Source organism: Seriola aureovittata, chromosome 24 (assembly GCF_021018895.1).
Source record: "Seriola aureovittata isolate HTS-2021-v1 ecotype China chromosome 24, ASM2101889v1, whole genome shotgun sequence".
NCBI lineage: Eukaryota > Metazoa > Chordata > Actinopteri > Carangiformes > Carangidae > Seriola > Seriola aureovittata.
Genome location: NC_079387.1, coordinates 11,679,122 through 11,695,764, shown reverse-complemented (window position 1 = coordinate 11,695,764; position 16,643 = coordinate 11,679,122). Strand labels below are relative to the sequence as shown.

The 16,643-nt window shown below is 42.7% G+C and overlaps 2 protein-coding genes and 1 long non-coding RNA gene across 14 annotated transcripts in view; 2 read left to right on the top strand and 1 right to left on the bottom strand.

Moving 5' to 3' along the window:
• Positions 1 to 3,713: 3,713 nt before the first annotated feature.
• LOC130165421 (protein NLRC3-like) lies at positions 3,714 to 12,265 on the top strand. Of its 4 annotated transcripts, none has more exons than XM_056370691.1 (11): positions 3,714 to 3,912; positions 4,895 to 5,026; positions 5,107 to 5,211; positions 6,221 to 6,334; positions 6,708 to 6,786; positions 6,929 to 7,154; positions 8,191 to 9,991; positions 10,105 to 10,278; positions 10,370 to 10,543; positions 11,197 to 11,243; positions 11,361 to 12,265. In XM_056370691.1, exons 2-11 carry the CDS (start codon positions 4,938 to 4,940, stop codon positions 11,915 to 11,917), a joined length of 3,366 nt encoding a protein of 1,121 aa, XP_056226666.1. In that variant the 5' UTR covers positions 3,714 to 3,912; positions 4,895 to 4,937; the 3' UTR covers positions 11,918 to 12,265. The 4 variants fall into 4 exon arrangements, 3 of the variants coding, with proteins under 3 accessions (XP_056226666.1, XP_056226668.1, XP_056226667.1); XM_056370693.1 differs by having other exon boundaries at positions 3,720 to 3,912; positions 11,162 to 11,243; positions 11,361 to 11,497; XR_008826797.1 differs by having other exon boundaries at positions 3,723 to 3,912; positions 11,082 to 11,243; positions 11,361 to 11,394.
• A 128-nt stretch (positions 12,266 to 12,393) lies between these two features.
• Positions 12,394 to 14,230, bottom strand: LOC130165480 (uncharacterized). The gene is made up of 2 exons (XR_008826806.1): positions 14,090 to 14,230; positions 12,394 to 13,948 (listed from the first exon to the last, which is right to left on the bottom strand). It is a non-coding gene; the product is annotated as an uncharacterized LOC130165480 (long non-coding RNA).
• Positions 14,048 to 16,643, top strand: part of LOC130165407 (CLIP-associating protein 1-B-like) — a 39,571-nt gene continuing 36,975 nt past the window's right edge. For 5 of the 9 annotated variants that reach the window (XM_056370659.1, XM_056370662.1, XM_056370660.1 and 2 more), the window contains exons 1-2: positions 14,109 to 14,247; positions 14,583 to 14,973. In XM_056370659.1, the coding sequence (XP_056226634.1) occupies positions 14,773 to 14,973 (201 nt within the window). In that variant the 5' untranslated portion in view covers positions 14,109 to 14,247; positions 14,583 to 14,772. Of the gene's footprint in view, positions 14,248 to 14,582; positions 14,974 to 16,643 lie in introns of all 9 variants that reach the window. The other 4 variants (XM_056370658.1, XM_056370656.1, XM_056370654.1 and 1 more) reach the window with 4 other exon arrangements.

Genomic DNA, 16,643 nt, shown 5'->3' with positions numbered 1-16,643 from the left:
GTTGTTATATTATTATTCTTATATAATGTTATTATTCATGCATTAATGTGTAAACAGCATTTTACTGTTGCAGCTGGAACTATTCAGTACAGACCTCCAGCTGATGATTATTTTCACTATGGAGTCATCTGATGATCATTTCCTTAATTAATCGACTGATTGGTGAAAATATTTGTTGATGTTTGTAAAGACTCAGAAAATAGTGAGAAATGTCGTCACAGACGCCCAGAGCTCAAAGTGAAACAAACCCACAGTAGAAAACTTCAGAATAATTAGAAATAAATGAAAATGATTAAAAGGAAATTAAAGTAATTACAAAGGAAACAGGTAGTTCAGGTCTGGTGTGCAGTACCGGGTTTGTCCTGATGGTGGCGCCAGAGGGAAAAGGTCAGGGGTCATTGTGCAGCCTCAGTCACACTGATGAAACGTCTCCTTGATCGTACGAACTTTTGTCCCCGAGTTGTTTGAAACTCGTCACCTGTGTAAATGAACAGAGCGTGGGACGCTGCTGAGGTCAAAGGTCAGCGCTCAGACTCTGTCACGTCTCATCATGCTCACAGCTGTAAAACTCAGCAGCTGTTGAAAGAAAAACAACAGACAACATCACGGCAACGACAAAGAAGTGTGGAAAAATAAAAACCAAATGAAAGACGCGCTGCCTTCGAGTCGCTATCGATCGGCTTCCGTCTGATTCAGCACAAAGTCACAGCAAACATTTACTTTTCAGATACTGAGGTGAAAGTCTGTCGCTCAGTCAGGTAGAGCACACGTCACTCTAAAATCCAGACTGAGGCTTCGTTAACGCCCCCCACAGGCTGAAATGTTCATGACACCTCACAAGGAAACAAGAATAACAGTGAACAAGAGACGTGAGTCTTTAGTTTGTGAACAAACATGAGTCAAAAACACATAAAGACATTTAATAATGAATATGACATGAATAAGTTCAGGTTATAAATCTGCCAACACGAAGTCAGTGATGCAGCAGCCACTTAGTAACTGCTCAAATCGAGCTAATGCTGCCCTCTGGTGGCAGCTGGTGCACAGCATGCTGGGAGATTAAATACACTGAAACTAAAGTAACAGTACATCCTGCAGCGTGAGTAAGAAAAAAGATAAAGTTCATTAAAATGATCAAAGATTATCAATTATTAAAACATCATCAGTAACATAATGATAATAATAAATAAGATTATATATGTTGTTTCCCTTCAAACAGAAATGTTGTTTCATCTAATACAAGCCAATGTCATGGCGCTACTGTCTTACTAATAACTTCAGGCTTACAGCAGGAAGTTAACCTTGATATTGAAGCTAATTCTTAGCTTTGGTTTTTAGATTGGAGCTTTGAGACATGAGTTTCTCCACACTTCCTCTTCCAGCTCACATAGAGGAGGAAGAGGAGGAGGAAGAGGAGGAGATGCATATATGTTGTTTGATTATTGTGACAGACAGAGTAAGCAGGACTGATCGTTCCCTCCCTGTTTCCTTCTGATTCCTGTAACTCACTGATGTATGAACCAGTCCTCTCCACCCGACCAGTCAGACCAGTTCTCCACTGGTCAAATGTGTCTGGATGATCAGGATGTGACTGATCCTCCTCCACATGTGTCACCCTCCTGTTGTTGTCAGACAGTTTAAGGTTTCTCTTTACTGTTTCAGGACTTTGAGACTTTGTGGTGTGAAGATGTTGATCCATAAGAACCAAAAACCATCTCAGTGTAGTTTTACACCTCCTCTCTCAGGCTTCTCTCTGGAGCTCTAGTAACATCAGTCAGGAGACAGTCTGTTGAAACAGCTGGTCAGGATCGATATCATGCTCCTTTGACCTTCCCCCCGCCGCCCGAAGCTTCCAGAAATAATGCACTTTCCAATTAGAAGCAGGAACACTGTACACAGGAGTATCAGGAGTACAGAGTCAGTATTTATGCTCTTTCTCAATGAATCGAGAATTAGCAGCATAAAAGACCCACATTTTTCACTGTCATATCTCACAATGTCTCCACTGCTGGTCAGTTAGTTTACAGTGCGCCTATGATTGTCACTCTTTATTGTGTATGTCCTAATAAGTGTGAATCCTGTGGGACAGTGTAATGTAGTGTTGTAGTGACTCAGTGTGACCACAGGAGGGCAGTAAATACTCTATCAGTCCGTTTAGAAACATGTTGACATGAGTGTTTATAGCAGTTTAATGTAGTTACTGACAGTAACCACTGGGGGGCAGTGATCATGGTAGTTTCTCTGAGTGAAGACATTACTGTTGGTATCAGTGTCGTTAACATCCGTCATTAGTACAACTCTATTAACAAGATTTAAGTCATGTCATGTGACATCATGTCATCAGTTTTTTCTTTTCACCACCAGAGGGCGCCACATCTCCCAGTTTCTTATCAGTTTCTATCAATGTGTGAATTGATCATGACTGTTGGGGGCTGGCGCACGTTTCAGGGACGTCACCCGCCTTCTCCTGTGTTTCCACTTGCAGAAGAGAGTCATTTTCCACTGAACTTTCAAGTAATTTAATTCTATAGTTTACTTATAAACTCGCACATCCGTCTTCCACCATGACCACAAAACATTAAATGAAATAACTTATAAACCTAATGGCACTGACAGACAGACAGGAGTAATACAAGTGTGGATTTCATATCACATCTTTCAAACCTGGAATTAATCATAATACAAGTGGTTAACTGATCAAACAACAATATTAACATTTCCCAAAGCTAATAGTTTATAGTTCTTTGGCTGGATGTCATGTAGCGTGTGAAGGATGCTGAGTATGGTAACATGAAGACATTGTCTTAAAATCTACATGTTACATTTCAAACATTGTATAAGATATAAGTTTGGGATTAAACTATTACATAGGAACATCTCATGAGTTAGAGAACAGTTAGATATTTAATTATATAATCTTCCTCAGATCTGTGTCTGAAGAGAGTTCTGCTGGTCACTACCCAGGATTGGAATGTGGGTTGTAGTTTATGACTCTTATCTAGAGAGGGACAGAGGAAGAGAGGTTGGTGTGTGTGTGTGTGTGTGTGTGTGTGTGTGTGTGTGTGTGTGTGTGTGTGTGTGTGTGTGTGTGTGTGTGTGTGTGTGTGTGTGTGTGTGTGTGTGTGTGTGTGTGTGTGTGTGTGTGTGTGTGTGTGTGTGTGTGTGTGTGTGTGTGGTGTGTGTGTGTGTGTGTGTGTGTGTGTTGTGTGTGTGTGTGTGTGTGTTCATGCATGGCACAGAGAGGCCAGGATTCACACCTTAGTCCTTTTGTTGTTACTTGTCCCAGACAAGAAACAATCGAATATCATTAGACAAAGTCTTATTGTTACAAACTGGAGATTTTGCCTATATTCTCCAGTTGTCTGGTGTCCATTGGTTGATCCTCTGGAGCTGACCCTTTGACCTTTGGTCCGGTTCTGTGTCGTTCGGACATGCTAAAAGCGTGGTGTGTTTGTGGGAGAGGGGTCCTATGTCTCTGTTTCCTATTAATTTGATGGTGGGAAGAGTCACAAAGTGTCAATTGTGGGACCGTAACTCTGCATGTCCTTATAATGAACTTCCTTAATGGCTTGTGACTGATGCCAGACCACGTATGTACGCTACACAGGTCTTTCTGGATTCTTCGCTCAGGTGGAGGGAAATGATAGAGCAGAGTCTAATGAAACCACAGTCAGATAAAATCAAAGAGGGAACGACAGAAACTCTTCAACCTCAGATCAAAATCTGTTGCTCAGGAACTGATACAGGTCTAAGCCCAAGAATATGGACGGTGATCCGCATGATCTGCTCCTGATCCCTCCTCCATCACAGGTGGAGCCGTGGCTGATTCCAGGAAACAGCTCACCTGTCTCACTCTTTTCTCTGCAGGCGTCAGATGGAGACTCTTCTTCTTCAACTCTGTTTGAACCAAGTGTAAGTTTGTTTTGTTTGATACGTTCACTTTGTCTTTAGTGACTTCGCTGCGTGTTTCCTGCTGTATAATGTTTGTGTTTGTTCAGTTCTTATTTCATCAGGGTTAGAGGTTAAAGAACTCTTGTGTTGAAGGATTAACATCCATGTTGTTGGATCATTGATTTACTGGAATCAAACAATATGATCAACAACTGCTGTTTATTTCCTGTCCTCACCTGTCAGAAAAAAATGTACCTATATATGTGGGTAGAAGACATCGTCTCCATCAGCGTAAAGTCAGACACAACAGAATACTGTTTCCTGTGAGTCCTTTCAGAGTAAAGTGCAGAGAGTACTTGAAGCTGTAGTGTTGCTGCCTGTGTGAGTTTCTGTCTTTATGTGCTCAGGAAAAGTGTATGAATGTACAGAGGAGAGTGTCAGTGATGTTTAAACCATGTTATAAAATATATATTTAGTCAAACTGTCTCTTTAGCAGCAGCTGAATCAGCTGTGATCAGCTCCTGTCGGCAGTGTCTCATGATGTTCTGTTTTACTGTGAAACTGAAGGAAGTTTTATTGTGGAGGGACATCAGAGATAATGATATAATGAGTAAGTGAAGTCACTGAATCGGATCAACATGTGTTTGATGTCTCTGTTCAGATCTGCTTGAGTTACGAGTCTGAGGAGAAAGATCATTAAGTGTTTTAAAGCATCTTAATCTCTTTTATGATGTTTAGTGGTCGGGTTGTAAAACTGAATCAGTGGATGTTAATGATCGTCCATGAATCCAAGTGTTTGCTGGGCTGCTCTTCACGTCACTGCAGCTTCATGACGCCATCTAGTGGACGGATGGTAGAAGTGCAGCAGCTGATGGCAGCTTCCTCTGCCTCACACTGATATGAAACAGAGAAGAAGAGCCAATCAGTGGAGGAGCAGCTGGAGAAATGATGTACATTTGAGTCGATGTGCAGATGAATGATGTGTGTTTCTCTCCACATGAAGGTAGAAAGTGTGTGTGAGCTGATGTGGATGTGAACTCAGCAGCATGGATCAGTGTGAGGACAGAGAGGAGGGAGCCCCTCCCTCTAAAACCACTCTGTGTGGGGAACATGAGAGAAAGACCAGAGCTCAGAGGTGAGATGAGGATCTCTAACTGTCCATGACTCACATCACTGCTCCATCATTATTCACACTCAAAGCTTTGTGTGTGTCAGAGACACACCACACTCTGCTGGACCTGGACCTGGACCTGGACCTGGACCTGGACCTGGACCTGGACCTGGACCTGGACCTGAACCCGAACCCGGTGTTGCAAAGAGGTAGGCTGTAACTCACATGATAATATTGCTGTAGTTTAAATAGCTGTGTATCCAGAGGTTTATTAATGTGTTTATTTGCAGCACCGTTCTTGTTCTTGTTTATATTCTCATATCTGAAAGCTGTGCAGTATAACCAGTCTTTAACTGCAGAACTCAATTTAACATTTCCTCCACACACAGTCTGACTGTTGAACCCTCTGTTCCTGTTGTCAGACGACTGAGTATAAAACATGGTTCATCTCAATTCCCTTAAATCCTCGTTTCCCTCTCGCATCTCTTCCCTGCGTCTTCGTCCCTCCGACTGAAGACATGAGAGATGATGAAGGAAAAGATGTGAGGAGAGAGGAGACGAGGAGACATGGTTTTAGAGAAATGAGATGTCCTTCTCTCTGAACCTTCATCTCCTCTGATCAGCTGTCAGCTACATGTGCATGAACCATTTCTCATGACTCTGTTTTCATGTTGTTTTCACATTGATCCACTGAACTGCATGTTCAACAGGTTGTTGTTCACAAGGATCAAAGTTTACACCAAAGGGAGTAACTTCGTCAGGACAAAACAAAATTTTCTCCTTTGCATGAAATGCCTCGTGAGGGGTTCAGACATTACTTCCTGGTCCTACTGACGTCAATATGTCTTTTGGTATTACCCCCCTGCAAGCTTGGCACGCCTACTACTTTTAGTAGAAGAAGTAACTATATATGATTGTGCACAATATATATCAGTTCAGATGCGGATTTGATCCCAATTTTATTCTTGTGAAAGAATAAATTCTATTGCATTGGACTCTGATCATCTCCAGTGACTTATTCTTTCTTGACTCCAGTAAAATTGCAGTTTTGGAGAAAGTTCAGTGTTGGTGAAGAGGTCTAAACTTTGTCTCTGGCCCAGACCTGGACCTTTTTTCCTCCAACAATAGCTCCTCTTTAAATTTAGTTGTTGTGTTCATTAAGAGATTGAAAATATTTTTCATCAAAATACACATTTATCAGTTCTGTTTTTGTTTCAGGATCCAGCAGCAGAGACCAGACTCTCCTGAACCCAGCTGTCTGTCTTTAAAGAGCGACATGTCAAAGGACTGGTTCATTGACTTTAAAGGGCGACGTCCATCAGCTGATCAGATGTAAGCTGTAACTGACAGTAAGAATCAGGTTATTGTAGAAAGGAACTAGTTTGTACGACGTGTTGTTGGACCTGGTCTGAAATCAAAGTGTTTGTGTCTGTTGTGAACGTCCTCACTGGAAGGTGGAGGTAAAACAGTGGAGGCTTGGTGAGAGCTGTTGGGACTAAAGCAAACACTGAGCTGAAAGCTACAAACAGCTGCAGACTGAGCTGTTGATTCTCAGTGGGATCAGCAGGACTAGTAAACCTTTACCGCTACAGGGAGTCGTCTGATTGGCTGTCACATCCAAACGTGACTTCGTGGACCTTTAGCTTGTGTCTGTCTCTGTGTGGACAGACATAATGTGAGCTCATTCTTCATGATTCCTCCACAGAGTGGACCAGGAGAGCTCAGAGGTTCCCAGGTCTCAGTCTGCCCAGCAGCATCAAACACAGCTGGACTCCATATTTATGGTCTGTACATGTACAACAACTACTGTTCCATCTGTTGTGTTCACAATAATCTCCGTGCTGCACTTTCAGACCAGTGGACTGTCAGTCTGTCCAACATGGATCTGATGTTTGATGCTGTCATTCATATAGTTTTCTGTTCCAGCTGCTGGAGGAGAACATGGTCACTTTTGTCAAGAACGAGCTGAAGAAGATGCACAAGCTTCTGAGTCCAGATTACCCAGAATGCTCAGGGAGTCAGAGGGAGGATGAGGAGGTGTTGGACGCTGAGGATGAAGAGCAGAGGAGCAGCAGAGAGGCATTTGTGAAGATCACAGTGAACTTCCTGAGGAGAATGAAGCAGGAGGAGCTGGCTGACTGTCTGCAGAGCAGTAAGAGGATTTCTCTAAAGATTCAACATGATGGAGAAATGAGACATTTACTAACATCAACACATGGAGGGAAATATGGTCATAGAGTCATTCTTTAGGGGAATTAAATGTTGTATTTTTTCATAGATCTTGTTTCTTATTTGTTTTTTTCAGGACATTTTGCTCTAGTTTTTCGACGTAAAATCAAATGCAATCCATCACCAGAAGCCCTGATGATGGATTAGTCTCCAGTAGATCTTAAATGGTGAAGGGTTAGAGACATCTCCTCGAAAGAAAACCACATTTTTATCAACTACAACATTAAGGCAACTTGTTATTGTAATATTGATCATGACCTCCCCGTCCTCAGTCCCTCCTCCATCCCCTAGATGGGACCTCGAGCACGGGTGGACCATCACTCACTTAATGTACAAAATTCTAATTTCAGTGCTGCTTCTACAAACAATATTCGACCTTAGGATGCCTGGTCCTACACTGCTACCCTAGCAGGCCTGGTTTGGGGAGGGTCTGCATGGGGCTGAACACCATTGTTCCCAAGGTGTTCATAGGTTCACTTTAAAAAATAGAAGAAGTAGGGGCATCATGTGGCGTAGTGGTATAAGCAGTCGGGCCCAGTTCGAGTCCCGCATCGGACGGCCTTTGCTGCATGTCATTCCCCCTCTCTCTGCCTCCCCATTTCCTGTCTCTCTACTGTACTATCAAATAAAGGCATAAAAAAAAAAAACCAAAAAATAAAATAAATAAATCCTAAGCTGTAAACCTTCTTTACTGGTCATTGTGTTGTTGCAATGTTAAAAGTAAAAGTAAATTGTTATTCTTCTAATGCTAATTTTGGATCAGTGGCTGCCCTGCAAAGTTTGTTGCAACCAGGCATTGGTTGTTCAAGTCATAGTTTCAGCAAACAGGATGGGATGGGTTGGGGGGCGGTAAGGATTTGCTCACAGTGTGACTTTGTTTAGAGTCTTACTCCATTCTTTTGTTGGTGAAGAAGTTAGATACAGCTACTTTAAGAAAATATACTTTTGTGTTCTTTCAGAATCTCCTGCTATGTGCCAACCTAGACTCAAATCTAACCTGAAGAAGAAGTTCCAGTGTGTGTTTGAGGGGATCTCTAAAGCAGGAAACCCGACCCTTCTGAACCAGATCTACACAGAGCTCTACATCACAGAGGGAGGGACTGGAGAGGTCAATGATGAACATGAGGTCAGACAGATTGAAACAGCATCCAGGAAACCAGTCAGACCAGAAACAACCATCAGACAAGAAGACATCTTTAAAGTCTCACCTGGAAGAGACGGACCAATCAGAACAGTGATGACACTGGGAGTGGCTGGCATCGGGAAAACAGTCTTAACACAGAAGTTCACTCTGGACTGGGCTGAAGACAAAGCCAACCAGGACATACAGTTCACATTTCCATTCACCTTCAGAGAGCTGAATGTGCTGAAAGAGAGAAAGTTCAGCTTGGTGGAACTTGTTCATCACTTCTTTACTGAAACCAAAGAAGCAGGAATCTGCAGGTTTGATCGGTTCCAGGTCGTGTTCATCTTTGACGGTCTGGATGAGTGTAGACTTCCTCTGGACTTCCACAACACGGAGATCCTGACTGATGTTACAGAGTCCACCTCAGTGGACGTGCTGCTGACAAACCTCATCAGGGGGAAACTGCTTCCCTCTGCTCGCCTCTGGATAACCACACGACCTGCAGCAGCCAATCAGATCCCTCCTCAGTGTGTTGACATGGTGACAGAGGTCAGAGGGTTCACTGACCCACAGAAGGAGGAGTACTTCAGGAAGAGGTTCAGAGATGAGGAGCAGGCCAGCAGGATCATCTCCCACATCAAGACATCACGAAGCCTCCACATCATGTGCCACATCCCAGTCTTCTGCTGGATCACTGCTACAGTTCTGGAGGAGCTGTTGAAAACCAGAAAGAGAGGAGAGCTGCCCAAGACCCTGACTCAGATGTACATCCACTTCCTGGTGGTTCAGTCCAAACTGAAGAAGGTCAAGTATGATGGAGGATCTGAGACAGAGCCACACTGGAGTCCAGAGAGCAGGAAGATGATTGAGTCTCTGGGAAAACTGGCTTTTGAGCAGCTGCAGAAAGGAAACCTGATCTTCTATGAATCAGACCTGACAGAGTGTGGCATCGATATCAGAGCAGCCTCAGTGTACTCAGGAGTGTTCACACAGATCTTTAAAGAGGAGAGAGGCCTGTACCAGGACAAGGTGTTCTGCTTCGTCCATCTGAGTGTTCAGGAGTTTCTGGCTGCTCTTCATGTCCAGCTGACCTTCATCAACTCTGGAGTCAATCTGATGTCAGAAGAACAATCAACCTCCAAGAAGTCTGAACCAAGACGAGACAAATCTGCAGAGACAAACTTCTACGAGAGAGCTGTGGACGAGGCCTTACAGAGTCCAGACGGACACCTGGACTTGTTCCTCCGCTTCATCCTGGGTCTTTCACTGCAGACCAATCAGACTCTCCTAAGAGGTTTAATGTCACAGACAGGAAGTGACTCAGAGACCAATCAGGAAACAGTCCAGTACATCAAGAAGAAGATTGAAGAGACTCCCTCTGCAGAGAAAAGCATCAACCTGTTCCACTGTCTGAATGAACTGAACGATCGTTCTCTAGTGGAGCAGATCCAACAGTCCCTGAGATCAGGAAGTCTCTCCACAGATAAACTGTCTCCTGCTCAATGGTCAGCTCTGGTCTTCATCTTACTGTCCTCAGAAGAAGATCTGGACGTGTTTGACCTGAAGAAATACTCTGCTTCAGAGGAGGCTCTTCTGAAGCTGCTGCCAGTGGTCAAAGCCTCTAACAAAGCTGTGTAAGTGTAGAGAGAGTTGATTTATTCATCATTATATAAAGACATTTTTGTCTTTTCAACAGGAGAGAAAATAACTTCCTTTCTTCTTTAATTCCTCATGATCATCTCTTCAGACTGAGTGGCTGTAACCTCTCAGAGAGAAGCTGTGAAGCTCTGTCCTCAGTCCTCAGCTCCCAGTCCTCTAGTCTGAGACACCTGGACCTGAGTAACAACGACCTGCAGGACTCAGGAGTGAAGCTGTTGTCTGCTGGACTGGAGAGTCCACTCTGTACACTGGAGACTCTCAGGTCAGGATCCATCAACCTGTTTATCTGATGACAGTTTAACAGAGCAGCAGGTGTTGACAGAGGGTTCCTGTGTGTTGTTTTGTGTGTTCAGTCTGTCAGGATGTCTGGTCACAGAGGAAGGCTGTGCTTCTCTGGCCTCAGCTCTGAGCTCCAACCCCTCCCACCTGAGAGAGCTGGACCTGAGCTACAATCATCCAGGAGACTCAGGACTGAAGCTTCTGTCTGCTGGACTGGAGGATCCAGACTGGAGACTGGACACTCTCAGGTATGTAGAGGCCTGCTGCAGACACACACACTGTCTTATAGAGGAGGAAGAGCTGAAACAGTTTCTGTGTCACAGCTGATGACAGATCTGTACAGAAGAGCTTTGACTTCAACAACAACAACAGAGGAGTTTTCTCCTGATGACTTCAGTGTCTCATTATGACTCACTGTGTCATATTTAGAGATTTATCAGTTGTGAATCCAGCTGTTGTCAGCTGTGTCCTGTGACCTGAGTCTCTACAGATGTTTTGATCAGACTTTATTTCAGGCTGTATCAGGAAACATTTCAGCTGCAGCTGCTTTAACTGCTCCTGAACCAACAGAGTGTTTTCACCAGAACAGTCCAAAGACTGTAGAGACGTGTTCAGTGTTGACACACCAACAATAATAAAACCATCCACACTGATCAGAGACATTCATGTCCCAGTGTTTCCAACCAAGGAGGAAATCAGAGACAATTCAATCAGGTCACATCATCATGTCTCCGTCTTCTCAAACATTGATGATCAATAATCAATGTGGTCAATGTACATCCATAGACACAAGCCTCCATCTGAACACAGTCATCAAACAGTCTGTGTATGAGAGCCATGTAATGTCCATGTGTGCATGCTGACAGAGAACGTGCTGGTCTGACCCCCCTCCTCCTTTCAGGGCGGAGCCTGGTGGAGTCCGATGGTTGACACCAGGTCTGAGGAAGTGTAAGTGTGTTTTTAATGTGATTGATGAAAACAAAGCAGCACATTCAACCATCTTCAAACTGTCAATAACTGATCAGATGATCAATAACTGCAGCTGTGTCTTGTTCTCTCCATCAGATTCCTGTGAACTCACAATCGACACAAACACAGTGAACAGACAGATCAAACTGTCTGACAACAACAGGAAGGTGAAACTTGTGAAGGAGGATCAGTCATATCCTGATCATCCAGACAGATTTGACCAGTGGCCTCAGCTGCTGTGTTCAACTGGTCTGACTGGTCGCTGTTACTGGGAGGTCGAGTGGAGAGGAGATGTTGAAATATCAGTGAGTTACAGAGGAATAAGAAGGAGAGGAAACAGAGACGAGTGTGTGTTTGGATGGAACGATGAGTCCTGGAGTCTGAACTGCTCTGATGCTCTTGGTAATTCTGTCTGTCACAATAACAGAGAAACATCTATCTCCTCCTCCTCCTCCTCCTCCTCCTCCTCGTCTGTCTCTGACAGAGTAGCAGTGTATTTGGACTGTCCTGCTGGCTCTCTGTCCTTCTACAGAGTCTCCTCTAACAAACTGATCCACCTCCACACCTACAACACCACCTTCACTGAACCTCCGTATCCTGGGTTTGGGTTCTGGCACTTGTCTAGTCCTGGTTCCTCAGTGTCTCTGTGTTGAATGAAGCAGAGAGAGAAACGTTCTCACTGTTGAACAGATAGTTCAGTCTCTACAAGTCTGTCTCTTTCACTCACACGTTTTCAGTTTTTCAATTTATTTCTTGTATATTTTCAGTTGATTGCTGAAAATGATCTTTGTAACGATACACTGAACATAACCAATCACTAAGTTTCATGTATTTAGTACTTCCTGTCTTATTGTGAAATCACTAACATGTCCTGTCATTTCAGTCCAATCATCCTCACCTGGTCCCCACTTACTACCTGCCCCTGCTCTTCCGTGTCAGTAAACCCTGTATATGTACTACAGTTTCCTTTGTTCCTGTGTCTGATTGTCATTGTCATTGTTGTGCATGCTTTTCTAGTGGTTTCCTCGTGTGATTGATTATGTGATTGCCTAAGTCTGCCTTTTGTAGACTGCTAAGAAATTTGTATTACTGCAGTGTGTAAGAGTACATTACATAACGTACAAAGTAGTGTAGCAAAGTAATAATAAAGTATATTGGTTATTATCCATAAAGTTTGCTGTTGGAATGTGTCAAAACTATAACAACGTACTATTACATATATTCATGTTACACAGCATCTATATCTCGTATAACCACGATACATTTTGAATTTGCTTGTAACACAAACAAGGTACACTTCAGTTTCACTAATCAAGCAGCCATATACTTAGTGTACTAAGTGTACAAGGTACTCTTGAAGTTGTTTCACTTTTACACATAAAAGTTGACTGAATAATAAGTTAACTAATCATTAACACACTTGAAGTATACTGGTCCTTAGTTGTGTTAATAAAATTTAATTTACTTGGCATATTGTTTTAGACCAGGACCGTCTTGCTGAAATTATTACAGGATAAAAATGTTGTTGACTTTTACATTGTGAAGATTCTAGCTGCGATGTTCTTGTCTTTTCACAATAAAAGTTAATATCAGTGTTTGGTGTTGTGCTGAATCTCAGGACAACTGAGGCTCTTAGTTTTGAAGGTTTATGTCCAGAGCAAAGACTGAAAAGTTCTAAGAAATGAGGTTTACAGTGTCTTTGTACAAGAGCATCTAGGTGGTCTATGACTCTCTGGAAGGTTTGAGGTTGTTGGTTCAATCCTGAGACAGAATTAATGTTGAAAACCAATGTCCAGAGGAAAGACTGAAATTCTCAAAGAGAATAACTGTTTTTTGTTTCTGTCCCATTCTCTCAAGCTGTTGAACATTTGTCCAAAGGTTAGAGGTCATGGGCTTTAATCCTCAGTGACTCAATGAAGTTTGAAGTCCAACATAAAAAGTGAAAACTCAAAATCTCTCACAACTTCAAAGTCTTGAGACATTTGGAGGTTGTGTGTTTGATGATGTCTCCAGTGTCTCTGACCTAATGTCTCACAGTGTTAGAGGACTCTTCAGGTGTTTTACAGTCATGGGTTTGATCCTCAGGTGAAGTTTGAAGTCCAACACCCAAAGTGAAGAATCTCTTTCAGAAACTTGTAAAACTGTCTTTCAGTGGTTCAAAGAGTTCTAAAGCTCCTGACTACCTTGAAGAGTTTGAGCCTGGACTCTATGGACTTATTTGACCAACAATCCAAAATCCAAAGATTCTCAATAAAAATAAATCAACTAATAAATTAAAACCTGTTTGATTATCAAAATAGTTGCTTATTAATTTTCTGCCCATCATCTAAGTGATAAATTGACTAATTCAGAATCAGAAATATTTCTACTATCCCCTGCGGGAAATTGCTACATTGCAGTGCTCCATTCCACACATACAAATATAATAAAAGTATTCATACAAATATAAATAACCCCCATATTCAAATACAAAAAATATATGCTGTCAGTAATAAACCTTATATACACAGTTAATATTTAATGTTCACATGCTATTTACTTGGAGTTTTACAATTACTTAATTTACAAATTACAAATCTTCACATCCATCCATCCTTGTTCTCCCCTTCTGGTGCTGCAGGAACAGGTGTTGTTCCTCGCTCTTGCCGGCAGGTGTCGCCATTTTGCTGCTTCCTTTACGGCGTCTGCAGTGGGACATGTCATGATTTACTATGGCAAATTATCATTTCGTCGCCTCTAATCACAGTGAATGATTATTGATTAGCCAGCTGAGGCTTGTAGATATTGAAATGGCTTGAGGATTAAACACCAAGTAGTTAAACTACCAGCCGAGTGGATGATCGCCGGGCTGGGATGTGAAGTAACGGCGGAGGCAGCATCGACACTTGTGACTTTTTTTCTGGGAACGATTCAGTCCATCCGGTGAGTGAAGCTATAACCGATCACTGGATTAATAACTAGTCAATGAACCCGCCAGGAGCAGGTAAGTTACATTAAAGCCTCCGCGGCCGTTGGAACTTAACCAGCTAACTTAGCTAGTTTAGCTAACGCTAACTCGACTGTAATTTGGATAGAAGCAGGCTAGTAGCGAGCTAGCAGGAGAAGCTAACAGCTACATAAACTGTTTAGACATTTAACGTTCACCTTAATAAGCGCAGTTAAGTGACTGTGCTGCACTTAAAGTAGCAGCACTACCTCTAATCCTGAGCTCCACGTTAGTGAGACATGTTTCTGCTCAATATATTTCCTCAGTAAAACCGTAAAGTCTCAGTTTAAATGAGCTAAACTTCGCCCTAATTGTCCCTTTTTCTTGTTGAGTTTCGTCACAGCAAAGCGACACAGAACAATGAAGCGCCATGTCCAGAGCAGCCGCCCCCCGCAGGAGATCACGGTGCTGGTGTCACCAGCCTCAGCTGCCTCTTAAACATTATCACCAGTGTATAAACGGGCCTGTCTACTGTCAGGGCTCTGGTGGAGCAGACGTGAGGAGAGAGGCCAGCTGGAAGTCATGGAGGAGGAGGTGAGCATGGAGTATTTACTGGAGCAGGTGATGCACAACGACGTGGGGAAGAGGCTCCAGGTGGGCCAGGAGGTCACAGAGCTCATCCTGGACGGGGAGAAGTCCCCCGAGCTGGAGCAGGACCAGGCCACGCTGGACAGGATGGTGGAGGCGGTGGCCGGCTCCTGGGTCAACTCCAGCAACTTCAAGGTGAGGACAGGCTGTTGGTTTAAAGGTGGAGACGCTTGTTGCTGGAGGAGAGGTGGGAAGAATGAACACACTCCAAGTCTGTCACCATCATTTTAAAAATAATTGTAGAGATGCTGTGAACAAGACACTTGACTCTCAGCTGTTGTTACAGCTGCTTATACATGAGGATTTTGGTTTTACTAAACAGCTGTGAGCAAGAACTAGTCAAGAAATTATTGTTTGTAACTGTGACAGTGGGTTTGCACAGCAGATTAATCTATAATGAAGATTGTTGTTAATAACAGCTCAGATTACACATTTACAGAGAGATAACACCAGGACTTCAAAGCTTCACACTTTCTGAAGTTACTGTGGTTGAAAACATTCTTTACTTATTCATCTGAGTAAATGTTGGAATATAATTCAGTTTATCAGTTAATGTCATTTTTCTAGGTTAGGAAACAAATGGCTGTTGATCAGGCAGGACTTGCATTTTTCCAAATTCATAGAGAGGAACTGATATGTAACTACAGTTTCTTAACAGGTTTCCTTTAATAGGATGTTGTGATTTGGTATTAATTATCACTTCAGCTCAGAAGAACATGCAGCGCTTCATAGGTTCAATAGAATAAATGATCTGTGTCACATTTGAACTTCTCTGTTAAGGAAATACTTATGAAATATCAATACGTTTTGATAATCCAACAATAACCAACTATATTATTTACTGGTTCTAAAACAGATTTGTTGGTCATCTACTTTTAGATACTGGCTCATTAGGATCAGTGTCGGACTCACTTAGTCACATACAAATTTCATCTCAGCTGTGTTTTGTAGAAAGGTGAGACACTGGCTATGACGAGATACACTTCCCTAGTGTGTGTGTGTGTGTGTGTGTGTGTGTGTGTGTGTGGTGTGTGTGTGTGTGTGTGTGTGTGTGTGTGTGTGTGTGTGGTGGGAGGGCTGTCAAACCACCAGTCAGGATGATAGGATTCACTGCAGCAGGTACTTAAGTGTTAAACCACTTGATACTGATTCGTGCAGGTCTCGGGGACAGACTGTCCTCAGGGAGCGCCTCACTCTTAGAGGACATTTTTTCCACAGTACGTTCACTGTTTATCGCAGGCTCCCGTCGCTGTTTGTTTCCATGGCGCACGATCTGTATGCTACCCATGTTCAGTTACGTGTAATTTATGCAGATATGACGCAGTGGCTGCTGATTAATCGATACACACAGATCACAGGTGCGTTCCTGCACAGTGACGTTCAGCTGTTTGGTTCATCACACAGATTGTAGATGTTAATGTTAATGCAGTGCTTCCATACTGACACATACAGTAGGAGTAGTGCTGCCTTGCTCAGTGGCATCCATTAAAATGACTTTAATCTTTATTGACTAGAGATTTACAACATTAATTAACAACAGTGGAGTTCGTTTGTCTCTCTTACTCATCAGTCACTAGTCTTTCCTTTTCCTCATAACAGCTTTTAACCAGATTTACACCTCCTTCCTTTTACACTGTCGACAGAGGAATAACAGAAATAAAGATGAGATGCCTGTGAGGAACTTTGTCCTGCAGTTTAGTCTGACTCAGGAAACTCAGAGCGGATGTTTTAGTATTTAGTTTTTGAGATGTTATATTGTAGATGTTTTTATTATTATTAGAATTAGTTGCAGATCATTACATGTA